General features: G+C 34.5%; 2 protein-coding genes across 4 annotated transcripts; one reads left to right on the top strand and one right to left on the bottom strand.

Moving 5' to 3' along the window:
* The first annotated feature begins 988 nt into the window (after positions 1 to 988).
* Positions 989 to 14,498, top strand: LOC133323707 (probable phosphorylase b kinase regulatory subunit beta). Of its 3 annotated transcripts, none has more exons than XM_061532626.1 (16): positions 989 to 1,039; positions 1,100 to 1,231; positions 1,305 to 1,333; positions 2,889 to 3,307; positions 3,371 to 3,652; positions 3,771 to 3,943; positions 4,003 to 4,378; positions 6,757 to 6,771; positions 9,079 to 9,183; positions 9,253 to 9,682; positions 9,756 to 9,898; positions 10,503 to 10,970; positions 11,045 to 11,193; positions 13,790 to 14,062; positions 14,168 to 14,243; positions 14,316 to 14,498. In XM_061532626.1, the coding sequence occupies exons 1-16, from the start codon at positions 1,020 to 1,022 to the stop codon at positions 14,496 to 14,498; spliced, it is 3,273 nt and encodes a 1,090-aa protein (XP_061388610.1). In that variant the 5' UTR covers positions 989 to 1,019. The 3 variants fall into 3 exon arrangements, with proteins under 3 accessions (XP_061388610.1, XP_061388609.1, XP_061388611.1); XM_061532625.1 differs by lacking the exon at positions 6,757 to 6,771 and adding an exon at positions 4,771 to 4,797; XM_061532627.1 differs by lacking the exon at positions 6,757 to 6,771.
* A 7,868-nt stretch (positions 14,499 to 22,366) lies between these two features.
* Positions 22,367 to 24,021, bottom strand: LOC133323708 (pyruvate kinase-like). Its single transcript, XM_061532629.1, has 2 exons — positions 22,668 to 24,021; positions 22,367 to 22,599 (listed from the first exon to the last, which is right to left on the bottom strand). The coding sequence occupies exons 1-2, from the start codon at positions 24,019 to 24,021 to the stop codon at positions 22,367 to 22,369; spliced, it is 1,587 nt and encodes a 528-aa protein (XP_061388613.1).
* Between the last annotated feature and the right edge of the window lie 468 nt (positions 24,022 to 24,489).

The following is a 24,489-nucleotide window of genomic DNA, read 5'->3' as shown; positions in this document are numbered from 1 at the left end:
AAATTTTAAATATGTTGTGTTAATTTCCTTTGTGTGAGAGCCAAAACTAAGAGTATGTTGTAAGTGAGTAAGTGTAAGTGGTGTACGGGGCCCTTTATATTGCAATTTAAATTTAGGATCAAAAGGGTCAAGGATGGGTGGGCGAAGTGGAGGAGCAGATTCCATCAAGCTCCTGTGTCATGGTTTTATGTTGTGTTTGTATTCGTCTTTGTTTTTGTGTTGATCCAAAGTTCCTTAAAGTGTTCATTCCCTAGGGTTAATGGTGGCAGGGTTAAAAATCCCCCCTGAATAAAAAAACGCTCCCACCTGAGCTAGTGTGGAACTCCACCGTTATGCCGCATTAGGCAGAATGTAACATTTGTTTACGTTTTCATAATAAAAGTCAATTCAAAATAATAGATTTTGACCGCAATCTTAAGAGGTAGCTGATCTACAACTGGTTTCCCGGGGCGACCTTATTTATAAGCCTTGATTCCAACGTAATACTCAATATGAGCATGCCAAATTAATTTTTTAAAAATGACCGAACATAAAATTGGTTACGCATGTCCTCCCGTAATCACATTACTAAATCTGCGTGCTAAGAAAGTTGTAGAAAGCAAATATTTATTCATGGAATATCTCTCAGCATCACTTATAAAGATGGTATTTAAAATCTAGCTTCTACTTGATATGGCTTAATAGCCATCAGTTTTCTCAGTCCCTTGATCATGCGTTATAAACAATGCGGACCGTGTTCGTCGAAGAATTATAACCATTACTGTTAATACCACTTTTATGTTCACATGAGTCACCCAGTACTCGCCAACTAGCAAAACAAATCATAACCAAATCATGCTGTTGCAATCAGCTGTTTGTCATTATATGTCAAATTTGACTTTTACAAGGGTATTTACACACAGCTATGGGAACACAAGCAAATCTCATCTGAATAAAAAAACCAAACAATAATTAACAGCAGCAGAAGAAAAAACAAACGTCAGTTGAAAAATCTTTAATTAATTCCGATAAACGACAAAATGAGAGATCCACCCAAAACGTAAGAGCAAACAAATACCAAATATTAAAGGTTTTAAATTATTTTTTTCATTTTCCATAGTTTGGGCATTACATTCAATGCACCAGATAGTGGACTCAATTCGGGAGCACCATCAACATCAGGAAGACACAATAGTTTGGAAGATATTAATTTGGATTCATTTCTAAAGACATCCAACTATGAAGATACTGTGTATGTATAAATTGTTGCTGGTGTTAATTTGTATTAATTATTAATTGTTTTTTGTTTCCATATTTTTTTATAGTAAACAATTGGATATTTACTATGGAATTGGTAAGTTTTCCCGTTGAGCATCATTTTTTTCCTTGTCTCTTTTAATTATTATTAAATTATATAATATGAGTTGTATTCCCCTTTTGTGTGTCTCGGGAACATAGGCAGGCAGCAAACCCATATACTCGATTGGCATCTTGTCGATTGTACAAACGTACATATGTGTGTATGCACATACATATATTATTTGTTTATTGTACAAAAACCGACGATATGTTGCAAGAAGTGATTGTGTTCTTTTTGATTTATTTACATGAGATTTTTTATATATTTTTAAGAAATATTTGTTTTTTTTTTGTAGATCATTTTTACAAATGTGATCCTTTAGAAATTATTTTAATCTATGGATAACTTCCTCATTACGGCAGTAGTTAGGTTTTATTTTTTATATTAAAATGTTATTGAAAAATTGACTTAGTCAATTTGTTCGATACAACGGCGTCGTTCTTTGCAATTGGATTTAATTAATTGAAAACTATTTTTTCACTATTTTTTTTTTCAAAAAATTTTTAAGAAATTTTAAACGTTATTAATTCAATATAATTTTATGAAAAACATTTTGATATTTGGACTTCAAATTATTTTGTTAAAAAAGATCCTTATTTTTCTTTTGAGTATTTCAGTAGAGAATAAGATAAAAAAAATTTAAGACAATGATATAAATCTCATTCTTCTTTGAATTCCAGAAAAAAGATACGATTTGTTTCGGCCCAAAAAAAAAAAATACTCATTGTTGGGGTTCCAGAAAATATCTAGGATTTTTTTGGATTCCAGAAAAAAAAAATATTTTTTTAAAAATCTTGACTTTCGAAAAATCTACGCTTTGAATTTCTATCTTGAAAATCTTCGCTTTGGTAGATCTTCGAAAAAAATATTTTAAAAAATCTACGGCTTTGATAGAACTTCGAAAAAATATTCTTTAAAAAAATCTTCGCTTTAATAGAACTTCAAAAAAAAAAAAACCATTAAAAAATCTACCCTTTTATAGACCTTCGAAAAATATTCATAAAAAATCTACGCTTTTATAGATCTTCGAAAAAATATTCTTTAAAAAATCGACGCTTAAATATAACTTCGAAAAATATTCTATAAAAAATATACGCTTTGATAGATATCTTCGAATGTTCATTAAAAACCTTGAATTTCGAAAAAAAATTCTTTAAAAAATTTTGACTGTCGAAAAAATCTTCTTTAATAAAATCTTCAAAAAAAAAACCCCATTAAAAAATCTACCCTTTTTTAGACCTTCGAAAAATATTCATAAAAAAATCTACGCTTTTATAGATCTTCGAAAAAATATTCATAAAAAAATCTACCCTTTTATAGACCTTCGAAAAAATATTCATAAAAAAATCTACCCTTTTATAGACCTTCGAAAAAATATTCATTAAAAAATCTACATTTTGATACATCTTCGAAAAAATATTCTTAACAAATCTACGATTTTATAGATTTTCGAAAAAATGTTCATTAAAAAATCTAAGTTTTGATAGGCATTCCAAAAATTATTCTTTAAAATATTTTCTAATTTTCTATTTCTTTTTTTTAATTTCAGTTAAACGACAATTGCTGCGTTTTCAAAGTCCCATTACGGGTCTCTTTCCCGTGACGAGTATTGATCAAGAGGTGGGCAGTGTACGTGATAGTGTCTATTGTGCTGCTGCTGTATGGAGTTTATATCAAGCCTATCGTCGTATCGATGATGATCGTGGTAAATCCTATGAATTGGGACAATCGACTGTCAAGTGTATGCGTGGCATACTCGAATGTTGGATAAAACAGGCATCGCGGGTTGAACTTTTCAAACAACGACAATCAAATCAACATGCCTTACATAGCAAATTTCATTTGCATACCGGTGAAATAATCTATTCAGATGATTTGTATAATCATTTGCAAATCGATGTGGTATCGTTGTATTTGATTTTTTTGGTACAGATGATAACATCGGGATTGCAAATTATTTATACACAGGTATGGTGGATTTTTTTCATAAAATAATTTTTGTAATTTAATAATAATTTATTTAATTTACAGGATGAGGTGGCCTTTGTCCAAAATTTAGTTTACTATGTTGAACGTGCCTATCGTACACCCGATTTTGGCATGTGGGAACGTGGTTCGAAATATAATAATGGCACACCAGAAATTCATGCATCTTCAATTGGCATGGCCAAATCGGCTTTGGAAGCCATTAATGGTTGTAATTTATTTGGTGAAAAAGGTGCCTCTTGGAGTGTCGTTTATGTTGATATTGATGCTCACAATCGTAATCGCAGTATTTTCGAAACGATGTTGCCAAGGGAATCGAGTAGTAAGGTAAGTCCTTGAAAATTATTTTTTTTTAAATCCTTGCATTCCTTTGGTATCCGAAAAATATTCTTTAAAAAATTGTCACCTGCAATATTTTAAATTATTTTGTCTTTTATCTTTTTAGGGTGTTGATGCATCATTGCTCTTGACATTATCCTTCCCAGCCTTTGCCTCACACGAAGAACGCTTGGTGGAGCAAACCAAAAATAATGTTATAAATCGCTTACGTAGCAAAAGGGGTTTTAAAAGATTCTCACGTGATGGCTTCCTTAGTAAGAATGAAGATAAAACAAGGAGGTAAGTAATAAAAAAATTATTGATTTGAATTACATTTTTATTATCCTTTTCTTTTGCAGATATTATCACACTGGTGAAATCAAAGAATTTGAAGGTTATGAATGTGAATGGCCCATGTTTTTCATATCGATGATCATTGATGGTGTTTTCAAAAATAACACGGAACAAATTGAAGAATATCAAAATGAGTTGAGACCATGCTTGTATATAGATTGCCATGGTGATCCGGTGGTGACCATGTATTATGCACCAGATGGCGAGGGGTCATATATGAAGGCACCATCCCAGTCTCTATTCTTGTGGGGTCAATCAATGTTTATCATAGCCCAGCTACTAACTGGTGGCCTATTGCACATCAATGAATTGGATCCCATACGCCGTTATTTGCCCAGTTATAATAGGCCCAGACGTGCTGGTCGTTATTCTGCCTTCCAGGTAAGATGTAATAATAAGAAAAATTAGGGTTTCTAGTGTACTGTTGATGAAATGATTGATGATGATAATGAAAAACCTATTGGGTATAGAGATTTGAGAGTATATTTATTTATTTATCCTTTTTTTGTTTGTCTTACTGAATTGGCTTTTGATATTGATATGGAATATTTCCCTGTATAATTGATGTTTATTTTTGTCCATATGTTTTTTTGTTTTTTCCCCTCTAATCATACAAACCATAACCTACGACTACCTTTTAATGTTGTCCTCCTCTCCAATGTCCACGTACAAATTAAAAAAAAACAAACAAATATTAAAAAAAAACTAAAAATTGGTTACAACAACACAAACAAAAATTGTAAACTAAATACAATTAACATATATAATCCCAGGGAAAAGCCTTCGATGAGAAACACAACGTAAGTTATTTTCGTACATGATTTTTTTGAAAGAAAAATATATATACGACATACATATGTATGTTTATTATATTGCAAGACAAATAGCTAACTACTCACCAAAAAATATATATATTACACTTCTTTATATAAACAAAACAAAAAATGGCATTAATATTTTCACAACTGACAAAAAGTAGTTAGTAAAAATAATAATTGGCATGATCGTAATCTATACAGAATGTTTAATTATCTTTTGCACACATAATGCATACAAAATACAAAGGTTTCACAATTCCTTTTTATATACATACATACAATTTTCTTGCTATCAATTTTCTTTCTACTAAATTCAAAATTTTATTTTATTTTATTTTTTTTTTTTTTTGGAAAAAAATTTTTTTCGCCTTCGATGACCTCAAAAAATAAATACTAATTTCTTTTTATACCCCTCACCACACTGTGGTACAGGGTATTATGTCTTTGTGCAAACGGAAGCGAGATAGACACATGGTTCCTTTTGAGAATATGCATAAATATGAGTCGATTGCACTTCCCCGTGTCCGTCTGTAGATATTAAATTGTACACAAGGTACAGGTCGCATTTATGATCCGATATGAATGAAATTTGGCAGAAGTCACTTATTTAGCCCAAGGACGAACCCAATTGAAATTGGAAAAAATTGGTTCAGATTTAGATATAGCCCCCATGCACCAAAGTCTCTACATATCTTTTGATTTGCACGAAATTTTGCATAGTGTACTGAATTCAGTCTCGAATGACGTGTGTTAAGTTTCGAGAAAATCGGTTCAGATTTAGATATAGCTCCCTTATATAGTTTCGTTCAATTTAAGGTAAATGGTGCTCCAAAGTCTCTACATATCTTTCGATTTGCACGAAATTTGGCATAGGGTACTGAATTAGGTCCAAAATGATGTGTGTTAAGTTTCGTAAAAATCGGGTAAGATGTAGATATGTCTCCCATATATAGTTTCGTCCGATGTTATGTTAATGGTGCACCAAAGTCCCTATATATCTTTTGATTTGCACGAAATTTGGTATAGAGTACTGAATTCAGTCTAGAATAACGTGTGTCAAGTTTCGAGAAAATCGGGTCAGATTTAGATATAGCTCCATATATAGTTTCGTTCGATTTTAGGTAAATGGTGCACCAAAGTTCCTATATATCTTTCGATTTGCACGAAATTGGGCATAGGGTACTGAATTAAGTCCAACATGATGTGTGCGAAGTATCGTGATAATCGGTTCAGATATAGTTATAGCTCTCACATATATTTTGATCTCTGGCAAGTTTCTTTGAAATCGTTTCAGATTTAGATATAGCATAGCTTTCATATATAATTTCGGCCTATTCATGTTTATTGTACACCAAATAATCAATGGGTTATTACATTTTAAACATTTAAACATTTATGGTTTGCTTTAAATCTATTTACAAAATTTGGAATAGGCTGCAGAATGGCATGTGTTGGGATTTATATTAGTCGGTTTACTTATAGATAAAGATCACATATTTAAGTTCGTTCAATTTTATGTCAATGTTCCTTCGAATATACCCAAAGTGGTGAAGGGTATCATATAGTCGGCCCAGTCCGACTTTACTACTTTCCTTGCTGGTTTCCCTTGTAGTTTTTTGGATAACCTCAAAATTCCCTTTAAATAAAAAATGGTGTTCAATGAATTTTTATCTAAATTATGATTCTTTATTAAACTATTATTTTATTAAATATTTTTCCAAATTTTTATTTAAAAAAATGTCTGTCTGTATGACACCCTGTTTAACTTTAAATTTTTAAGTTGTTTTTTTTTTAATTTTTCTTTAGTTTTTTTTTGTAGATCGTCCTTTTTTATTTTATGCAGATCCTCTTTTGTTTTGTGTGAAATTATCTTTAAATTCAATTGTAACATTATTTTGTTCTTTTTTTTCTTAAATATTTATATTTTTCTTCTTAAACTAGGCAAAACCTGGCACTGTAAGTAGTTAATTTTTTGGGCAGTACTGATTATTAAATTCGTTTGAAATATGTAGTTAATTTTGTTGAGAATTTTTAATGTTGTTTATTATTTGTTTATTTTAAATTGTGAAAATCGAATAATCCTAAATTTCTCTGTTGAATGTATGATGATTGATTTTCTTCAACGAACTGTTCATTATTCATGGGTTATAATAATAATTGTTATTGTTGTTTTAATATTGTTTTGCTTAGTTATAATTAAGCAGGGTTTGTTGTAATATTTTTTATTAAAAATTTTAAATCAATAACATTTTAATTTATAATCTTAATTATATATAATACGCGTACTAAAACAAACGACGTTTCCAAATGCTTTGTCGTAAAAGTAAGTGTGTGAAATCTAATTGTTCTGAAATTTGGATTTTCAAATATGGTACAGACAATGTAAATATCAAGAAAACTCAATACAATTTTTTTGGGTAAGGTTTATTTTTTTATAATAAAATTACATTCATTCACATTAAATTTATAGCCGAACCCATTTAAAAAGTGCTTATATTTTCAATCTAAGATGTACATGAAAAATAGTTTTTTTCATTTCACAGTTTAATAAAGGCGATTTTTGTATATACTTCCATTAAATATGTCATTCAGTTTGCATCACCCCCAAAATATTAACCTGAAACCCCTCCCTATTCCTGATCAGATAAATATTCTATGTCGATTAGAGGAGAATTGGTGCTAATTTAGTATTTTTGGATTCTCATTGGTTAGTAAATATGCCTACTAAAATACCTACTTACTTAGCTGGCTTGTGGTGGAACATTTGTTTCAGAAGTCGAGCTTAAAAAAGAATTCCAGTGCCGGCGTGAAATATCATGTTCCGAGATATTGTCTTCCACTTGATCATTCTATCGAATTCGTGGCCTTCCCCCTCTTTGGGTGTGGCCAACTAACACGACGCCTCAACACATTTTTTTATAGTTCTTATGGGTGAACTCTCTGCACATATATCAGCTCACTATTTCAATGGTTGATGAAAATAGTTACCCTAGGTGGCACCGCGGGGAGGTCAGTGTCCACAATTCAGATGAAAGAGGAACCAAGATAAGCCTTGACTTCACCATATTAAAGCCACGCCTTTTATTGGTCCCTAAAATGTTGTTTAAAAAATCCATGCCACGCATTGGGGTCTGAAATATATTCTTTAAAAAATCCACGACTTGTATTGGAGTCTGAAAAAAATTTTTTAAAAAATCTACGCCTTGTATTGGTCCCTAAAAATGTTAATTAAAAATTCCAGATTTCCCATATTTTGTTTGCCTTATGGTTGTTGTTGTATATAAATAGGACACAGGGTATACCTTGTAGCCTATATATATCCCAATATTTTTAATGTTTTTTTAGCTTAAATGTATCTAATTGTATCCTTAAAATAGGTTTCTAAAATTCCTACTATATTTAGAAACAAAATTTTATAATTTCAAGTTTTTATCCGATCGATAGATTCGTTTTTTTATATCCAAATACTCCCACTTTGTTTTATACACGCTCTCAATGAAGGCTTTTGCTTAATTCCGTAATATACGAAGAAAACCAATTTCAATTTTAGTTCCTTCTCAACATTTGCTTCGTACACTATACAACAACACAAAATTGATAATAATATAATTTTGACAAAATTTTAACCAGCATACATTTTTTCCTATTTACTTAAAAAATAACTAAAAACTAAATGATGATAAATAAATCATTTAGACCTCTAGAGTTCCTTTTATAGGGGATAATAATAAGAACGAGGTAAATTTTCAATTTTTTTTTAAATAACACAATTTGTTTTTTAATTAAAATGTTTATTTTATTTAAATACAGTCGAACAATGTTATAACGAAGCTTCGGTGGAATTTAAATTTGTTAAATATTGCCCGATAGCCACATACTTTTGTACTCTACTCCAAACACAGGGTACAGGGTATTTACGTTTATCGACACCGATATTGGCTTTTTTCTTATTGGATTTCTTTGCAATATTTTCGCATATATATAGTGTTCGTTATAACAATGTTTGACTGTAGTCTGTTTCTGCATTTTGTTTTATATAAGTGTACATTATTTGTTGGTATTTTTTGTGATTTTATTGTTTGGAATGTTGCACGTTTTATTTTTTTTTATTTATGTATATTGAATATATGTATGTATACTTGTACTAAACTCTTTACATATATGTAAATATTTAATGCGTTACAATTTTGTTATTTAAAAAAATATATTTTTTTTATTAAAAATTACATTTAATAATATTTTATTACTTTTCAAAATTCTCAGGGTACAGCCACAGATTTAGTTGTACAAATTGTATTAATTGCCGAATCAATGCGTCTGCAAGCAATGATGGCAACATATGGCATACAAACTCAGACACCACATGAGGTAATATATAAATTACACATTTCTTTTCAAATTTGTTTACTTAATTTCAATACTTTTTTTTTGTTTTAGGTTGAACCCGTACAAATTTGGTCTTCCACCGAACTCATTAAGGTCTACCAACATTTGGGTGTTAATAAAAAAGTTGGCCTCTCCGGTCGACCACCCCGTCCCGTTGGCTCATTGGGCACGAGTAAAGTTTATCGTATTTGTGGCATGACTGTCTTATGTTATCCACTGATATTTGAAGTATCTGATTTTTATTTATATCGTGATATGGCCCTACTGATTGATGATATTAAAACTGAGCTACAATTTGTTGGTAAATATTGGCGTCTGTCGGGTAGACCAACGGTCTGTCTGTTAATACGTGAGGAGCATATGCGTGATCCACAATTTAAGGAAATGTTGGATTTATTGGCCATGCTGAAGAAGGGTTATTGTGATGGTATGAAAGTTCGTATTGGTCGCTTGCAAAATTTAATCAGTAGCTCTTGTATGGGTAAGTGGAAAAGCGGACTTTCAATATTAACAATTTTTTGTATATATATATATTTTTGTAATTTCTTTTATAGAACATTTGGATTTCATCAATCAAAGCGATTTATCGGATAAGGAAAATGCCTTTGCCCAAATAAATCACGAATATATAGGCTATCAATCATTGACCGATGTGCCAAAAGCCCAAACCTATGTGGAAGAAAAAATCTCAGTGGAGGTAAGATACATATATTTATTTTTCTGAAATACATATACTCCAGGTTTTTATAGTAAAACTTGAGGCGCAGACAAAGACAAAACATTGTTAGTTTCATATTAAGTGAAAGACCAGCTATGCGGCATCATTGCAAGCTTCGAATACTAGTGCTCCAACCTGGCAAGTGATACAGGGTAGCTCCTCATTTTAGTGTCTAATAAAAAAATGGGTTGAAGCGTCGGGTTAGTGGGCCCACACTACTACTATGAAAAAGCAACGAAAAATAAAACCAAACCCACTTTAATGTTGACGATTCCCTAAAACGAATAAAGGACCACGATCTTCACTTGGAATGTGCGTACGTCGTACAGGTCAGGCGCAGCTTTCGTTTTGGCGGATGTACTCAAAAAGTACAAAGCCAATATTATTGCCTTACAGGAAATGCGAGGGAAAGGGGCAGACGCAAGTGATTCAGATGCACTCTAATATAGCTACCATGAAACGAGTCATGAATTTGGACGCGGATTAATAGTTAACAGAAGAATAAAATACCTCGTCTTCAGATTCACTTTTCAAATTTAATTCCCAATCTTAATTTTGCATTTCGTTTTTTTTTCTCTTTCAGCACTACAATCACAAGCCAACACATGAAATCATCGATGCCCTACGTAGTACCGAATCCGTTTATTGCCTCTGTCAATTATGGGGTATTATTTTGAATCGTGAAGGTCCGCACTTTGAAGTCAACGGCTTATCAGTTATACAAGCTTTACAGCAATTGTATCATCGTGCTGGTTCGTTACGTTATTGGCGTGCTGTACGCTATTGTTCATCGCTTCTACATCATATTGTGGATTCAATAAGTCCTTTCATCACCACTGTCCTCGTCAATGGTAAAGAGTTAACGGTCGGTGTAATTGGACAAAAAGAAACGGTATTCGATAAACCTATGACACCGGCGGAAATTCAAGAAGTTATGTATAAGACTGTGCAGCCGTATAATGTTGTACAGGCTGTACTGCAGCAGGAGGTTGTATTGTATTGTGGGCGTTTGATTGCAACAAATCCCACCATGTTTCGTGGTATTTTGAAGGTAAGGTTTTGGGGTATTTTTTTTTTTTTATTAAAAATGTTGGAGTATCTATTTTTCTTTTTTTTGTAATATAGATCCGTATAGGCTGGGTCTTGGAAGCCATGCGCCTTTATTTGCAAATGTCTGGCCAGGAATCAATTGATTTGGAAAATTTATCACCTTTCCAAGTGCGTATATTATTGCAAAAGGTCTTAACTGTTAGTGAATGGGCTGCCGAAGAAAGGTAAGTGATAAAAAACTGAACTAAAATCTCCATTTTTCAGATTCTATAACAAACTAACTTCCTTAATTATGGAAAAAATGCACTTCCTTTAGAGAAACCAAGAAAGTACTCTAGTATTGGTGTCTGTTACCGCTCGCAATGTTAGACCCATTATGTTGATGTATCGGCGTAGGCTAGTAGCATATGTTATTTGGTGTACAGAGTGTCATTTCTGTTCACATTTGCATCTCGTATGACCTTTTCCAGCAGGATGTTAAAGAGGTCACATGACAAACTGTCACCTTGTCTGAATCCTCGTTCGATATTAAAGGGCTCCGATATGTCCTTTCCGACTTTAACAGCTGATTTTGTGGAATACCGAACGCAGACATGACTTTAAATATCTCTGAACGGATAGGGTTGTCGAATGCGGGTTTATAGTCGACGAATAGGTTTTTATGGGTCTTTTCCAAGATTTGGGGACAGACTGAAAATCTGATCAATGGTTGATTTGCCAGGTCTGAAGCCGCATTGATATGGTCCAATAATGCCATTGACCATTGGCATCAGTCGTTTACACAGCATGCTGGATAGCACTTTATGTGCGAGGGGAAGGACACTTTTTCCTCTATAGTTGGCACATATCGTCTTGTCTCGTTTTTAGTGCACGGGGCACAGGATACTGAGGTTCCATTCATTGGGCATGCATTCCTCTAGCCAAATTGTACTAATCAGTTGGTGCTTGCTCCTGACCAGCATCTGACCACCAGTCTTAAATATTTCGGCTGGTAATCCATCGGCACCTGCTGCTTTATTATTCTTCAGCCCATTTTTTGCATTCTTACCTCATCTTGGCTAGGTATACACTCTATACCGGTATACACTCTATACCGTCATCTCTTATTGGTTCTGGGGTATTTTCTTCACCTTCAGTATTTGATACCAGAAGCTTTACAAAATGCTCCTACCAGATCCTCAACAATTGGTCTGTATCTGTCACCAGGTTTCCATAATCGTCTATAAAGGAGAATGTGCCCATACCAAAGCATTCGGTTTGGTGCTTTGCCGTTGATTAGATTTCCGGACTTCGTTTTGACCTCTATACCGCTCGATTTGCTCCTGCTCATATGTTTCTTTTTCTTTTGAAAATATGTTTCTCCTCTCTCCCTTTCTCCCGATAATTCTCTCTCGCATTACGTGTTGTTACGGTCTGCTGGACTGACCTATACGCTGCGTTTTTCATATCAGTAGCATTATGACACTCCTGATCGTACCATAGGTTAATTGATGGTGGTTTTTGGTACCCAAGTGTTGGGCCAATAATATTTTCCCTTCCGATTTTTGCATTAAAATTTTCAGCGGTCATATGCTGTTTCTAGGCGCTCGTAAAATATATCTTTGGTCTGCTCATCTTTGTCTTCCGTCGGAGTATGGGCGCAAATGAGACTGATGATGTAGAAGAACTTCGTTTTTATACGGATTTCGGCAATTCGCTCATCTTTTTGGAGTGAATCTGTAGATGAGGTCTTTTGTTCTCTTATTGACCATAAATCTCCAGCCAAATTCATGTTTCGTTTTATGGCAGCTATAATACAGTGCGTAATCATTTAATTTTCTTACGCCCGTCCCTTTTCCATCGCATTTCCTGTAAGGCAATAATATCGGCTTTTTACTTCTTGAGTTCATCCGCCAAAGCGACACCTGCGCTTTTCTGTACAACGTGCACATATTCCAAGTGCAGATTCGCAGATCGTTTAAAGTCAGAGAATCGTAAAGTTAAAAAAGAAGTAGTTAATCATCCTTCTTTGAGATAAATAGAGGAAGACCAAAAATATATATTTTTAAAAATTTCAAGCTTAGTAGTAGACAGGTATTGAATGGTTTGGTTTTATTTTTTTTTCGTTTATTTTTATTTTTCGTTTATTTCCCGATTTTTCGGGTTTTACCCGACCCCTCAACCCATTTTTTATACTCCTTATGGGTGAACTCGCGGCACATATCAGTTCACTGTTTTAACGGGTGATGAAAGTAGCTACCCCAGGTGACACCGCGAGAAGGTCAGTGACCACAATTGAGATGAAAGAGGGACCAAGATAAGCCTGAACTTTGCCATGTTAAAGACAATCAAAGTCGTTGCATGGTATCTATCATCCCCTATGCCACCCCAAAGGACATTCGACTTTTAAAATTTGACTTTTAAGAATGACATTTAAAGTTTTAAGCATGGAGTTTTAGGAACATTTTTTCAAAGACCTTCAGGTATTTAGACCTTTTAGACCTTTAAATGCGAATTTTAAGATTATATTTTTTAAAGTGGATTTTAGGACTATTTTTTAAAAGTCTTTTTTCAGTGGTTTTTAAATTGTTAAGTGTGTGATTTTTAATAATACTTTTTTAAACAGCCCTTCAGACATTAAAAAAAACCAAATGATCCTATGTCCTTTATGAAATAACCCATTTTTGAATTTAAAAATTTACTCTCTTTTTATGTTTCCTCCTTTTTGTTGTTGCAAAACATTAAAATGTTGTTTGTTTTATTCCATACCGAATCACATATTAAAACCTTCAAAAAATATTATTATTGTAATTCTTATATATCCACATATATCCAACATAGACTTACCACCCTACAACGTCGACAATTGGAAGGTTGTTTGTGTCGTGTGCCCAAACATTTCTACAATAAAATATGGGAAATTCTTATGCGAACACCATTGGGCATTACAACACAGGGTCACTTGTTGCCGGCCACCCCAACCCTCATCAATATGAGTCGAGGTGAATTGAATTTTTCGCTATTGGTAGAAGAGACCTTGATATGCATTGAGAAACCAGAAAGGCGACAAATTACCGTGGAATTATTGTGTATTATTGCAACGATTTTGAATAGGTAAGACGACGACGAAACACGATGTAGCAAGACACTTAAATGAATTGAGGGTGGTATTAATAAATTGGCGTTGTTGTTGTTCTTCTTTTCGATTTTTTTATTCAGGAATCCTGAGCTACATTTTAAGCAGGCATTGGATTTGGATGAAATACTTATGGAGGCATTCTTAATGTATTGCAAGGTACGGTTCAATTTTTGTTTTATTAAAAATCGTTTGGGATTTTTTTATTTATTTTCGGTATAATTATTTTAGGATAACAATATCCAGGACCACAACAACGATATGACACCATTCTATTCATTGGTGTATAATGTAACCACCGGTTATTTGGCCCGAGCTGCGGTCAATAAAGTCTTGCAAGGCGGTGCCTTTTCAACACAAGATGATGATTTTAATGGCGATAATTTACACGACGAAACCTGCAAAGTTTCTTAGTTTCTTTCTTTTTGGAATTTTGCTAATTTATTAGAAATCTCTGCCCTTCCCCCTTAATTGACCAATTGTTGCCATTTTTTATATGTTTTTTTTTTATTAGTAACGAATTTGGTTTTATACCTTATGTTTGTTTATGGAAATATTTTTTTCCATACATCGCATTGCAATGTTTTTTATTATTATTATTATTTTTACATGACAAAAGTGCTCTCCTGTTTTATTGTTTCTTTATTTAATTATAATTTATTTTATGTTTTAGATTTTAGTTTTTTATTTTTATTATTTTCTTTGCCTAAATTAAATTTTATTTTAGCAATATAGTTCCTTTCATGTTAGTAATTTATAGACTATGTCCAAAAAAATTTACACAATTTACTCGAAAGAATTTATATTTAAAAAAAATGCACAACATTTTTTTATTACATATATGTATATACATAAATATATTATTCTACATATGTCTCTACGTTTTTTGAAATATAAAATAATAATGAATTTTACAACAACACTTTTTTGACGACTCGTTTTTTTGGAAAAAAACAACGGGACTCGCCGAAGTTTTTACAACTTTCGTTGTAGAAAGAAAATTTTAAAATGAAGTTTTTTTCAAAAAACCTTTAAATATATAGAATAGTTTGTTAAATACCTTTCAAAATTTTTCAGTAGCTTTTAGAAGTTCCGAATATTTTGAAAGTCAAATGATCGTTTAAAGGTCAGATGAAATGTGAATTCAGGTGGCGTAAGCAATTGTGGACACTGACCTCCCTGCGGTGTCACATGGCATAGCTATTTTCATCACCCGTTGTAATTGTGAGCTGATATGTGTCTCGAGTTCACCCATAAGAACTTTAAGAAAAAATAGGTTGAGACGTCGGGTTAGTTGCCCACACTCGGAAAAAACTACTACTATGAAAATAAAACCAAACTCCCCTTATGTTAGCAACCCCCCGTATATACGTATAAAGGACCACAACCTGCGAATCTGCACATGGAATGTGCACATGTTGTACAGAATAGGCACAGTTTTCGCCTTGGAGGATGTACTCAAGAAGTACAGAGCCGATGTTATTACCTTACAGGAAATGCAATGGAAAGGGACTGACATAAGTAAATCAGATGATTACGCCCTGTATTAAAGCTGCCATGAAAGAGACATAAATTTGGCTGCAGATTTATGGTTAATAGGAAAATAAAAGTCATCGTCTCCAGATTCTCTACAGTAGATGAGCGAATTGCTATAATCCGCATAAAAGCGAAGTTCTACATCAGTCTTATTTGCGCCTATGCTCCAACGGAAGACAAAGATGAGCAGACCAGAGACATATTTTACGAGCACCTAGAAACAGCATATGAACGCTGCCCTGGCCATGACATTCAAATTCTGCTAGTAATGCAAAAATCGGATGGGAAAATATTTTTGGACCCAACTTCTGAAAATGCAGCCAACATCCGATATCGGTTGATTGACTTCGCGGCAGCAAAAAACATTGTAGTTAGCAGCACCAGATTCAAGCATCTCGATAGACACAAGGCCAACTGGATTTATCCCGATCAACGGGATCAAATCGATCATGTTGTGGTAGATAGGAAAGTATTCATCCATTGTTTTAGACGTTCCATCGATCCGAGGAGCGAATCTCTATTCCGACCACCACCTTCTAGCAGCCAAGGTTTGCACTCGTCTTAATGTAGCAGAAAAGGTGTGATCTAACACAACACGGAAACTCGGCGTCGAAAAGCTGAAAACAGACGTCGAAAAGCCGATTGACGAATGTACTCCTCCTCCCGATAATAATATAGCAAATATCAATGGCAAAGAATTGTCCATTCCCTAAAAACTGCAGCAAAAGCAACACTTGGGTACCAAAGACCACCATCAAGAAACCCATGGTACGATCAGGAGTGGCGTAATGCTACTGATATGAAAAACACAGCGTATAGAGCAACCCTGCAGACACTAGCAAAACATAATGCGAGAGAGAATTATCGGAAGAAAAGGAGAAACATATTTTCAAAAAAAAAAGAAAGAATCAGAAAAACGTGAGCGGAGCAAATTGAGATGTACAGGAGTCAGAACGATGTCCCGAAATGTTACCGACGAGTAAAACACTTTGGTGTAGGCACATCCTCCTGTAGAGATGAAGATGGAAACTTGGTGGCAGATACAGAGCACGTGTTGAGTATCTGGAAGGAGCATTTTGCAAAGCTTCTGGTATAAAATAGTGGCAGTAAAGACGATACTCCACAAACAATAAGAGATGACGTTATTGAGTGTATACCATCTAGCCACGATTAGGGAAAGCAATCAATCGACTGAAGAATAATAAAGCAGCAGGTGCCGATGAATTACCAGTGGAACTATTTAAGACCAGTGGTCAAATGCTGGCTAGAGGAATGTATGTCCAATGATTGGAACCTCAGCATCCTGTGTCCCGTGCAGGATAAAGGAGGCAAGACGATAGAGGAATGCCAACTATAGAGGAATTAGTCTCCTTCCCATCGTATGTAAAGCGATATCCACCGTACTGTGTGAACGACTACAGCCAATGGTTATTGGGTCATACCAATGCGGCTTCAGTCCTGGAAAATCCACCATTGACCAGACAATTCGTGGAAAAGACACACGAGTCCAAAAGTCCACAGTTTGTCGTGTGATTTTTTAACATCCTGCTGGAAAAGGTCATACGAAGGGCAAAGGTAAATAGACATATCACTATGTACACAAAACAACACATGTTACTCGCCTATGCTGATGAAAACGATATTAGACGAATTAGATGGGAAGGTCATGTGGAAGATAATATTTCGGAACCTGGTCTTTCAAATTGGAAGAGCTGCGCGAAAGACCGACGCGCCTGAAAATCTTTTTTAAGTTCGGCTTATAGAACGTATGTTCTGTCACTAGCCAGCTAAGTAAATAAGTTATTAATATAACGTTCTCGTATATTCCTGGAATGATTTATATTGAAATTTGTCTGTCAAGGAGAAGTTTTTGTTCCATGGAGAAATTAAAAATTTGAATTTAATAAAAAGCCTGCTGACAGAAAATGTTTAATGTAGGTCTACGTTTTGACGTAGTATCAACCAAGGTGTATTTAATAAGGTGTATGCATCAGATACAACAACAAATATTTTACAAAAACAACATTGTTGTTATAGAAATTAAATTGTCATGCTGACAATAAGTTTTTGACAAAAATAAACAAAAACAATAATTAATTTATTTTTGTCAACAACTATTCTTTGAGGAATAATTAATGAATTTGTGTATTCTTGGGTTATTGGCGGTTTTAGGTGAATGAAAAATAAAGTTTAAGACCTGGTCGCGATTAATTTTAAGTTTCCCACATGCAGCCCATGACTCCTTGCCTTCTTAAAGTAAATTGTATGTCCTTCAATTTCAATCCCCGGCCAAAGATTAAATCATGGAAATTGTGTTAACCGTATAAAATCTTTCTATAGGCGATTTTACCTCCGCCGAGGATTGTGACAAGCACCAAGGGGCCGATTCAGATAGGCTAACGTAATCTCCTCGATTTCATAAGTAGTTGGGATTTATGGACTGATTTCCACACATAACATAAGATATGTGACCAATCGGCGAACGGGGTTATAACTGATTTAAGCATATGTTTCCTTTCCGTCCGCCTCTGTGAATGTATTTTCTTTAATTGTTATTATTAAAAAAATACTACATTTAAAAACCATTTTTGAAATCGAAATGTTATATTGAAAATGTTTTTGACAATTTACTTTACAAACAATAAGGAAAAAAGTTTGAAACCATATGATTGTCACTTACACCTTATTAAATACGCCTTGACGGCAACGTTATGTTGATACCAAGGCGTATTTAATAAGGTGTAAGTGACAATCATATGGTTTCAAACTTTTTTCCTATTTGTTTGTAAAGTAAATTGTCAAAAACATTTTCAATATAACATTTCGATTTCAAAAATGGTTTTTAAATGTAGTATTTTTTTAATAATAACAATTAAAGAAAATACATTCACAGAGGCGGACGGAAAGGAAACATATGCTTAAATCAGTTATAACCCCGTTCGCCGATTGGTCACATATCTTGTGTTATGTGTGGAAATCAGTCCATAAATCCCAACTACTTATGAAATCGAGGAGATTACGTTAGCCTATCTGAATCGGCCCCTTGGTGCTTGTCACAATCCTCGGCGGAGGTAAAATCGCCTATAGAAAGATTTTATACGGTTAACACAATTTCCATGATTTAATCTTTGGCCGGGGATTGAAATTGAAGGACATACAATTTACTTTAAGAAGGCAAGGAGTCATGGGCTGCATGTGGGAAACTTAAAATTAATCGCGACCAGGTCTTAAACTTTATTTTTCATTCACCTAAAACCGCCAATAACCCAAGAATACACAAATTCATTAATTATTCCTCAAAGAATAGTTGTTGACAAAAATAAATTAATTATTGTTTTTGTTTATTTTTGTCAAAAACTTATTGTCAGCATGACAATTTAATTTCTATAACAACAATGTTGTTTTTGTAAAATATTTGTTGTTGTATCTGATGCATACACCTTATTAAATACACCTTGGTTGCCGTCATAATTTAGGTATTTTTTAACAGTCTGTTTTTGTAAAATTCCAAACGAACGAATTCGAGTGACTTACGACCAAACCTTTATTTTAAATGTTTTCTGATTCAAAATAAAAATAAATGACATATTTTTCAAAACCAAGGAGTTTGGTCGTAAGTCACTCGAATTCGTTCGTGTGGAATTTTCCATAAACAGGCTGTAAGGCTCTAGATTTATTCTCCAACTGAAGTGGCTGTAAATTGTTATTTTAAGTTCTCAGAGGATAACAGATATATTTTAAATGTGGTCTAATAATTATACCAATGTTTTGATACAATCGAATTTTTCATTACTTTTTCCAATTTAATTGATAGGCAGATTACTTTTTTTAGATTTGTTATTGTTTATTGCTTACATGTTTAGAGCAAAACAGATTAAAAAACTAAACATTCTCCTTCTGTCTGCGAAAGCGCATTGTTCATTGTAGAAAAAAATTAAACATAAGCATCTTATGTAGGTTTCATTCGAAGGCATTTCCAATTTCAACCTTCCATGTAGAACAAGTGATTATGTTTGTTTTTTTTTTTTTATTTTTTGCGTATGTTTATGATAACAACGGAATTTACCAAAGTTATTCTATCAATCGAATAGTGGTCAGTGTGCATTAAAACGTTGTTGGACTCACAAGACTCAATTTCCAAAAAAAAAAAAAAATAATAATAAAATAATTTTCCAAACCAAGAAAATTAAAAAAGAAAAACCCCTAACATGGTCAATAAGACACTACAAAAATGGATGACTAACGAAGTGGAACGTTTATCGACTAAAATCAAACATTATATGCCAGGATGTTCGGGTTATAATCGTATACAGTCTGCGGGTGTTTCGAAAACTGTGCGATATACGGCCAATGCACCATATCAAATTGATATACTTAATGTTGGAGGAGGAGGAGCCGTTAGTGGCGGGAGAATTATTACGAATAAGAAAGCGACGCATCGACGACAACCAAATGTTCACATTTTGGATTACCCGTTGTCGAACTGGGATAATTTGTATCCCAGTAGGTCGCCTAAAATGTATGCAGTCGTCCGAGTTAAACGTGCCAATAATTATCGCAATGAATGGGGACAAAAGGTAGCCTATACCAGCAAACATTTGGGATCAGCAAGACTTGTTTAATGAAAATATATGATAATATATTAAAAACAAAAGATGATAATATTTAAAAAAAATATATAGATATATTTATATATTTTTTGTTAAAACTAAATAAGAAATGTATCCTATTTTTTAGATTAAAATAAAATAATAAACATAACATAATAACAGATAGTTTTGGCGATTCCATTTATGGCAATGAATTCCTATATATTCCTGGGAGAATCGATGCACAAAAATTTTCTGCGAAAAGGAGAACCCAAAATATCCAAATATGGCGAGAATCTTCAAAGAACTAAAATTGGTTATTACTTCATTGCAACTTCAATCAACTCTAAAGAAAAATTAATAAAAACATTTAGATGAATGATCCTTCGCCCTAAAATGGCATAAAAATCTCAAAAATTCAGCTTGAGCCCGGCTGGGATTTTAACCCTGGTGCCCATGGCATCTGTTGATTGTTGTTCGGCGCCTTAGCGTTCTTTTGGAGAATTTTTCTCTCAAACACTACAAGATCTTCAGGCGTACATCTTCCAATTTGAGAAACCATGCTCCTAGATGTTGTCTTCTACTTGGTCTTTCCATTTAATTCTTGGCCTTCCCCTTCTGCGTGAACCATTAGTAGGCTCGCTTTTATACTCCTCTTGAGCTGGGGCATCCTCATCCATTCACACAACATGGCCTAACCATCGTAGTCGCTGCAACTCGATACGACTGACTATGTCGATGTTCATGTAGATATGGTAAAGCTCGTGGTTCAATCCGCGCCTGTATTCACCGTCAACACAGATCGGTCCATAGATCTTTAGGAGAATTTTTCTCTCAAACACTCTAAGAGCTGTCTCATCTGCTTGCACAAATACCCATGCTTCAGATTCATATAACAGCATGGATAGTAGTTTTCTTGTTTCTAAACTGCTTACTTAGACTATAGAAGCATCTGTTTGGCCAACACTATCCTTCTCCGAATTTCAAAACTGATGTCATTAGTTTTATTTATGGCGGTACCGAGATATATAAAATCTTTGACTACCTCGAAGCTATAGTTTTCAAGTTCCACAGTTGGTCCGAGTCTACTGGACGTCTTACGCGTTGATACCAAAAGCTTGGCAATCTCGCCATTTATTGTCAGACCCACTTTGGCAGACTCCTTCTCGATTTGCTCAATGGTGGCTGTTACCGCTCACAATGTTCGACCCATTATATCGATGACATCGGCGCAGGCTGGTAGCATATCCTGTTAGGTGCACAGAGTGTAATTTTTGTTCACATTTGCATCTCTTATGTAATCTTCCATCAGGATATTAAAAAGATCACACGTCAAACTCCTTGTCTGAATCCTCATTCGGTATTAAAGAGCTCCGAGAGGTCCTTTCCGACTTTAACTGCTGACCTTATGCAAGTTAAGGTTATCAAACATTACCGCATTAATTTTGCAGGAATGTCGAACGTAGACATAGCTTTAAACACCTCTGAACGGATAGGGCTGTCGAATGTGACCTTATAGTCGACGAAAAGGTCGAGAAGGAGGCTAAGGAAAAGGAAGTCGACGAAAAGGAGGCTAATTCCTCTATAGTTGGCACATATCGTCTCATTTTTTGAGCACGGTACACATGATGCTGAGGTTCCAATCATTGGGCATAAATTCCTCTAGCCAAATTGTACTAATCAGCTGGCGAAAATTGCGTCAGTTCTGTACAACATGCGCACATTCCGAGTGCAGATTCGAATATTGTGGTACTTTATACGTTTGCTGGGGTCGTCAAAATTGGGGAGGGTTTGGTTTTGTTCGTTGTTTTTTCATAGTAGACCGAGTGTGGACAACTAACACATTTTATGGGTGAACTCGCGGCACATATCAGCTTACTATTTCAACGGATGATGAAATAAACTAACCCAGGTGACACCGCAGGGAGGTCAGTGTCCACAATTGAGATGAAAGAAGGATCAAGATATGCCTGGACTTTGCCATGTTAAAGCAATCAGAGCCGTTGCTTGGTATTTATCATCACCTACGCTAGTCCTCTATACAGACCAATTGCTATAAAAATCAGTGGTCTGCATACGGACCTGTGGTATCTGTCATATTCGGAATGTATTTTTTATTTACCATTAACCTTAATTGTGTATTTTGTATAAACAGTTTTAAATCAATTTCTTTGTTGATTTCCGTTCATCCTGCAGCAAACAATCTACATCATCCTGTTCAAAATAGGCATAAATTAAACGTAGATTATTTGTAAAACCAGCACCATCTTTCCAAGGTGATACAATTAGAACTGTATCTCCCGTCTTTACAATCTGCATGAGTTTGGCGACATTCAAGGCGAATTGTATGCGGGCATCTATAGCCTCCAACCAATTGTCAGCAAGTTTATCTAGATGATGAAAAAATGTTTTTAATAAACAAATATTTATTCGAAGTCTGTCGAAAAAATCTGCTTACCTGTATAAAGCATTGGAACAATACCACGATAAAGAAAACATTGACGAAATGCACGGGAACATCTGGTTACGGCCAATATCGGACATTTGGGATGATATTTTGCCACTGAATGTGCCGACCGGCCGGAAGTTGTTAAAACAATAATTGCCGAAGCCATAGTTTTATTGGCAGCATTTACGGCCGATATGGCAAGCGTATTAACGGGATCCAATGTCAAGGGGATATCCCGCAATTGATTCCCATGAAATGCAATTAATTCAAATTCACGAATTATACCATCCATAGTGGCAACAGATTCTACAGGATATCTTCCTATGGCTGTTTCTGCAGAAAGCATAACACAATCGGCACCATCTAATATCGAATTTCCTAAATCGGCCACTTCGGAGCGTGTGGGTGTCGTTTTTTGACACATTGATGTAAGCAATTGGGATGCAATTATAATGGGCTTACCCAAACGATTACAACGTTCGGCAATGGCTTTTTGAGCTAGAAATATTTTTGCTGCTGGAATTTCTATTGACAAATCAGCACGATCAAAAAGTATGCCATCAGCGGTGCAGAGAATTTCATTAATATTTTCTAGACCCTGCTGAGAATCGATTTTTGCTATTAACTTCAATTCTTTACCCTTCGTACCCAACACTGAACGAATTTCCCGCAAGGCCTCTGCATTTCGTGTTGATGAAGCAAAAATCATATCGAAATTATTTTTCACAGCAAATTTCAAATCATTTTGATCTTTTTCCGATACAGCTGGCAGGTCCACATTGATGCCGGGTAAATTTATTTTCTTGCGTGAACCCAACATGCCTCCACGTCGTATTTGACAAAGAACACAATCCACACCCAATTCTTTTACCACCAATTCCAAGGCTCCATCATTTATATATATCAAATTTCCGGGCTGCAGGACATCAATGATCCGTTCATAATCCACATAAATAAAATCACGATTGCCCTTGGCCATTAAATCACGATTAATCGAGAGGCGAAAATTATCATTGCTCCTTAATTCGATTTCAGCATTAGGGCCTGCTTCCAATAGGCCTGTTCTTATCTCGGGTCCTTTTGTATCCAAGGCTAAGGCCACTTGGATGGTACGTCCCAATTCGAGGGAACATTTTTCCGAGGCCTCCCGCAGCAATTCTATTGATCTCTCATGGAACGTTTGCGTATCATGAGAGAAATTTAAACGTGCAATATTCATGCCAGCCAAAATCATTTGCTGTAATATTTTCGGATTTTGCGATGATTTTGAAATTGAAGCAATAATGTTGGTGCGACGATATTGCAATGCCGGTTCAGTGAAGATTAGACGACAATTTGGTTGATGGGGATTATTGATAGACATTTTTTTAAATTTTTGTTCTTCTTAACACAGAGAATTTTTAAAATGTTTTATTGAAATTTAAAGAAAGTATAAATATGACTACGGGTGACGTAAGGGATGATAGATACCAAGCAACGGCTCCGATTGGCTATAGCATGACAAAGCCCAAGCTTATCTTCGCCCTCTTTCATTTCAATTGTTGACACTGACCTCGCCGCGGTGTCATCTCTGGTAGCCACTTTCAACACTCATGGAAAAAGTGAGCTGATATGTGCTATGAGTTCACCCATAAGAACTATAGAAAAAAAAATTGGTTTGAGGCGTCGGGTTAGTGCCCACTCTCGGATAAAAACTACTACTATGAAAAAGAAACAAAAAAACCTAATGTTCCCTACTGTTGTGCGCACGTTGTACAGAATAGGCCCAGTTTTCGCTTTGGTGGACGTACTCAAAAAGATCAAAGCCGATATTATTGCCTTATAGGAAATG

This window comes from Musca vetustissima, unplaced genomic scaffold, assembly GCF_032173495.1.
Source record: "Musca vetustissima isolate MV318-11 ecotype Yass unplaced genomic scaffold, APGP_CSIRO_Mvet_v1 utg385470, whole genome shotgun sequence".
Lineage (NCBI taxonomy): Eukaryota > Metazoa > Arthropoda > Insecta > Diptera > Muscidae > Musca > Musca vetustissima.
The sequence above is the reverse complement of the archived record's forward strand: the minus strand, read 5'-3'. Positions and strand labels throughout refer to the sequence as shown.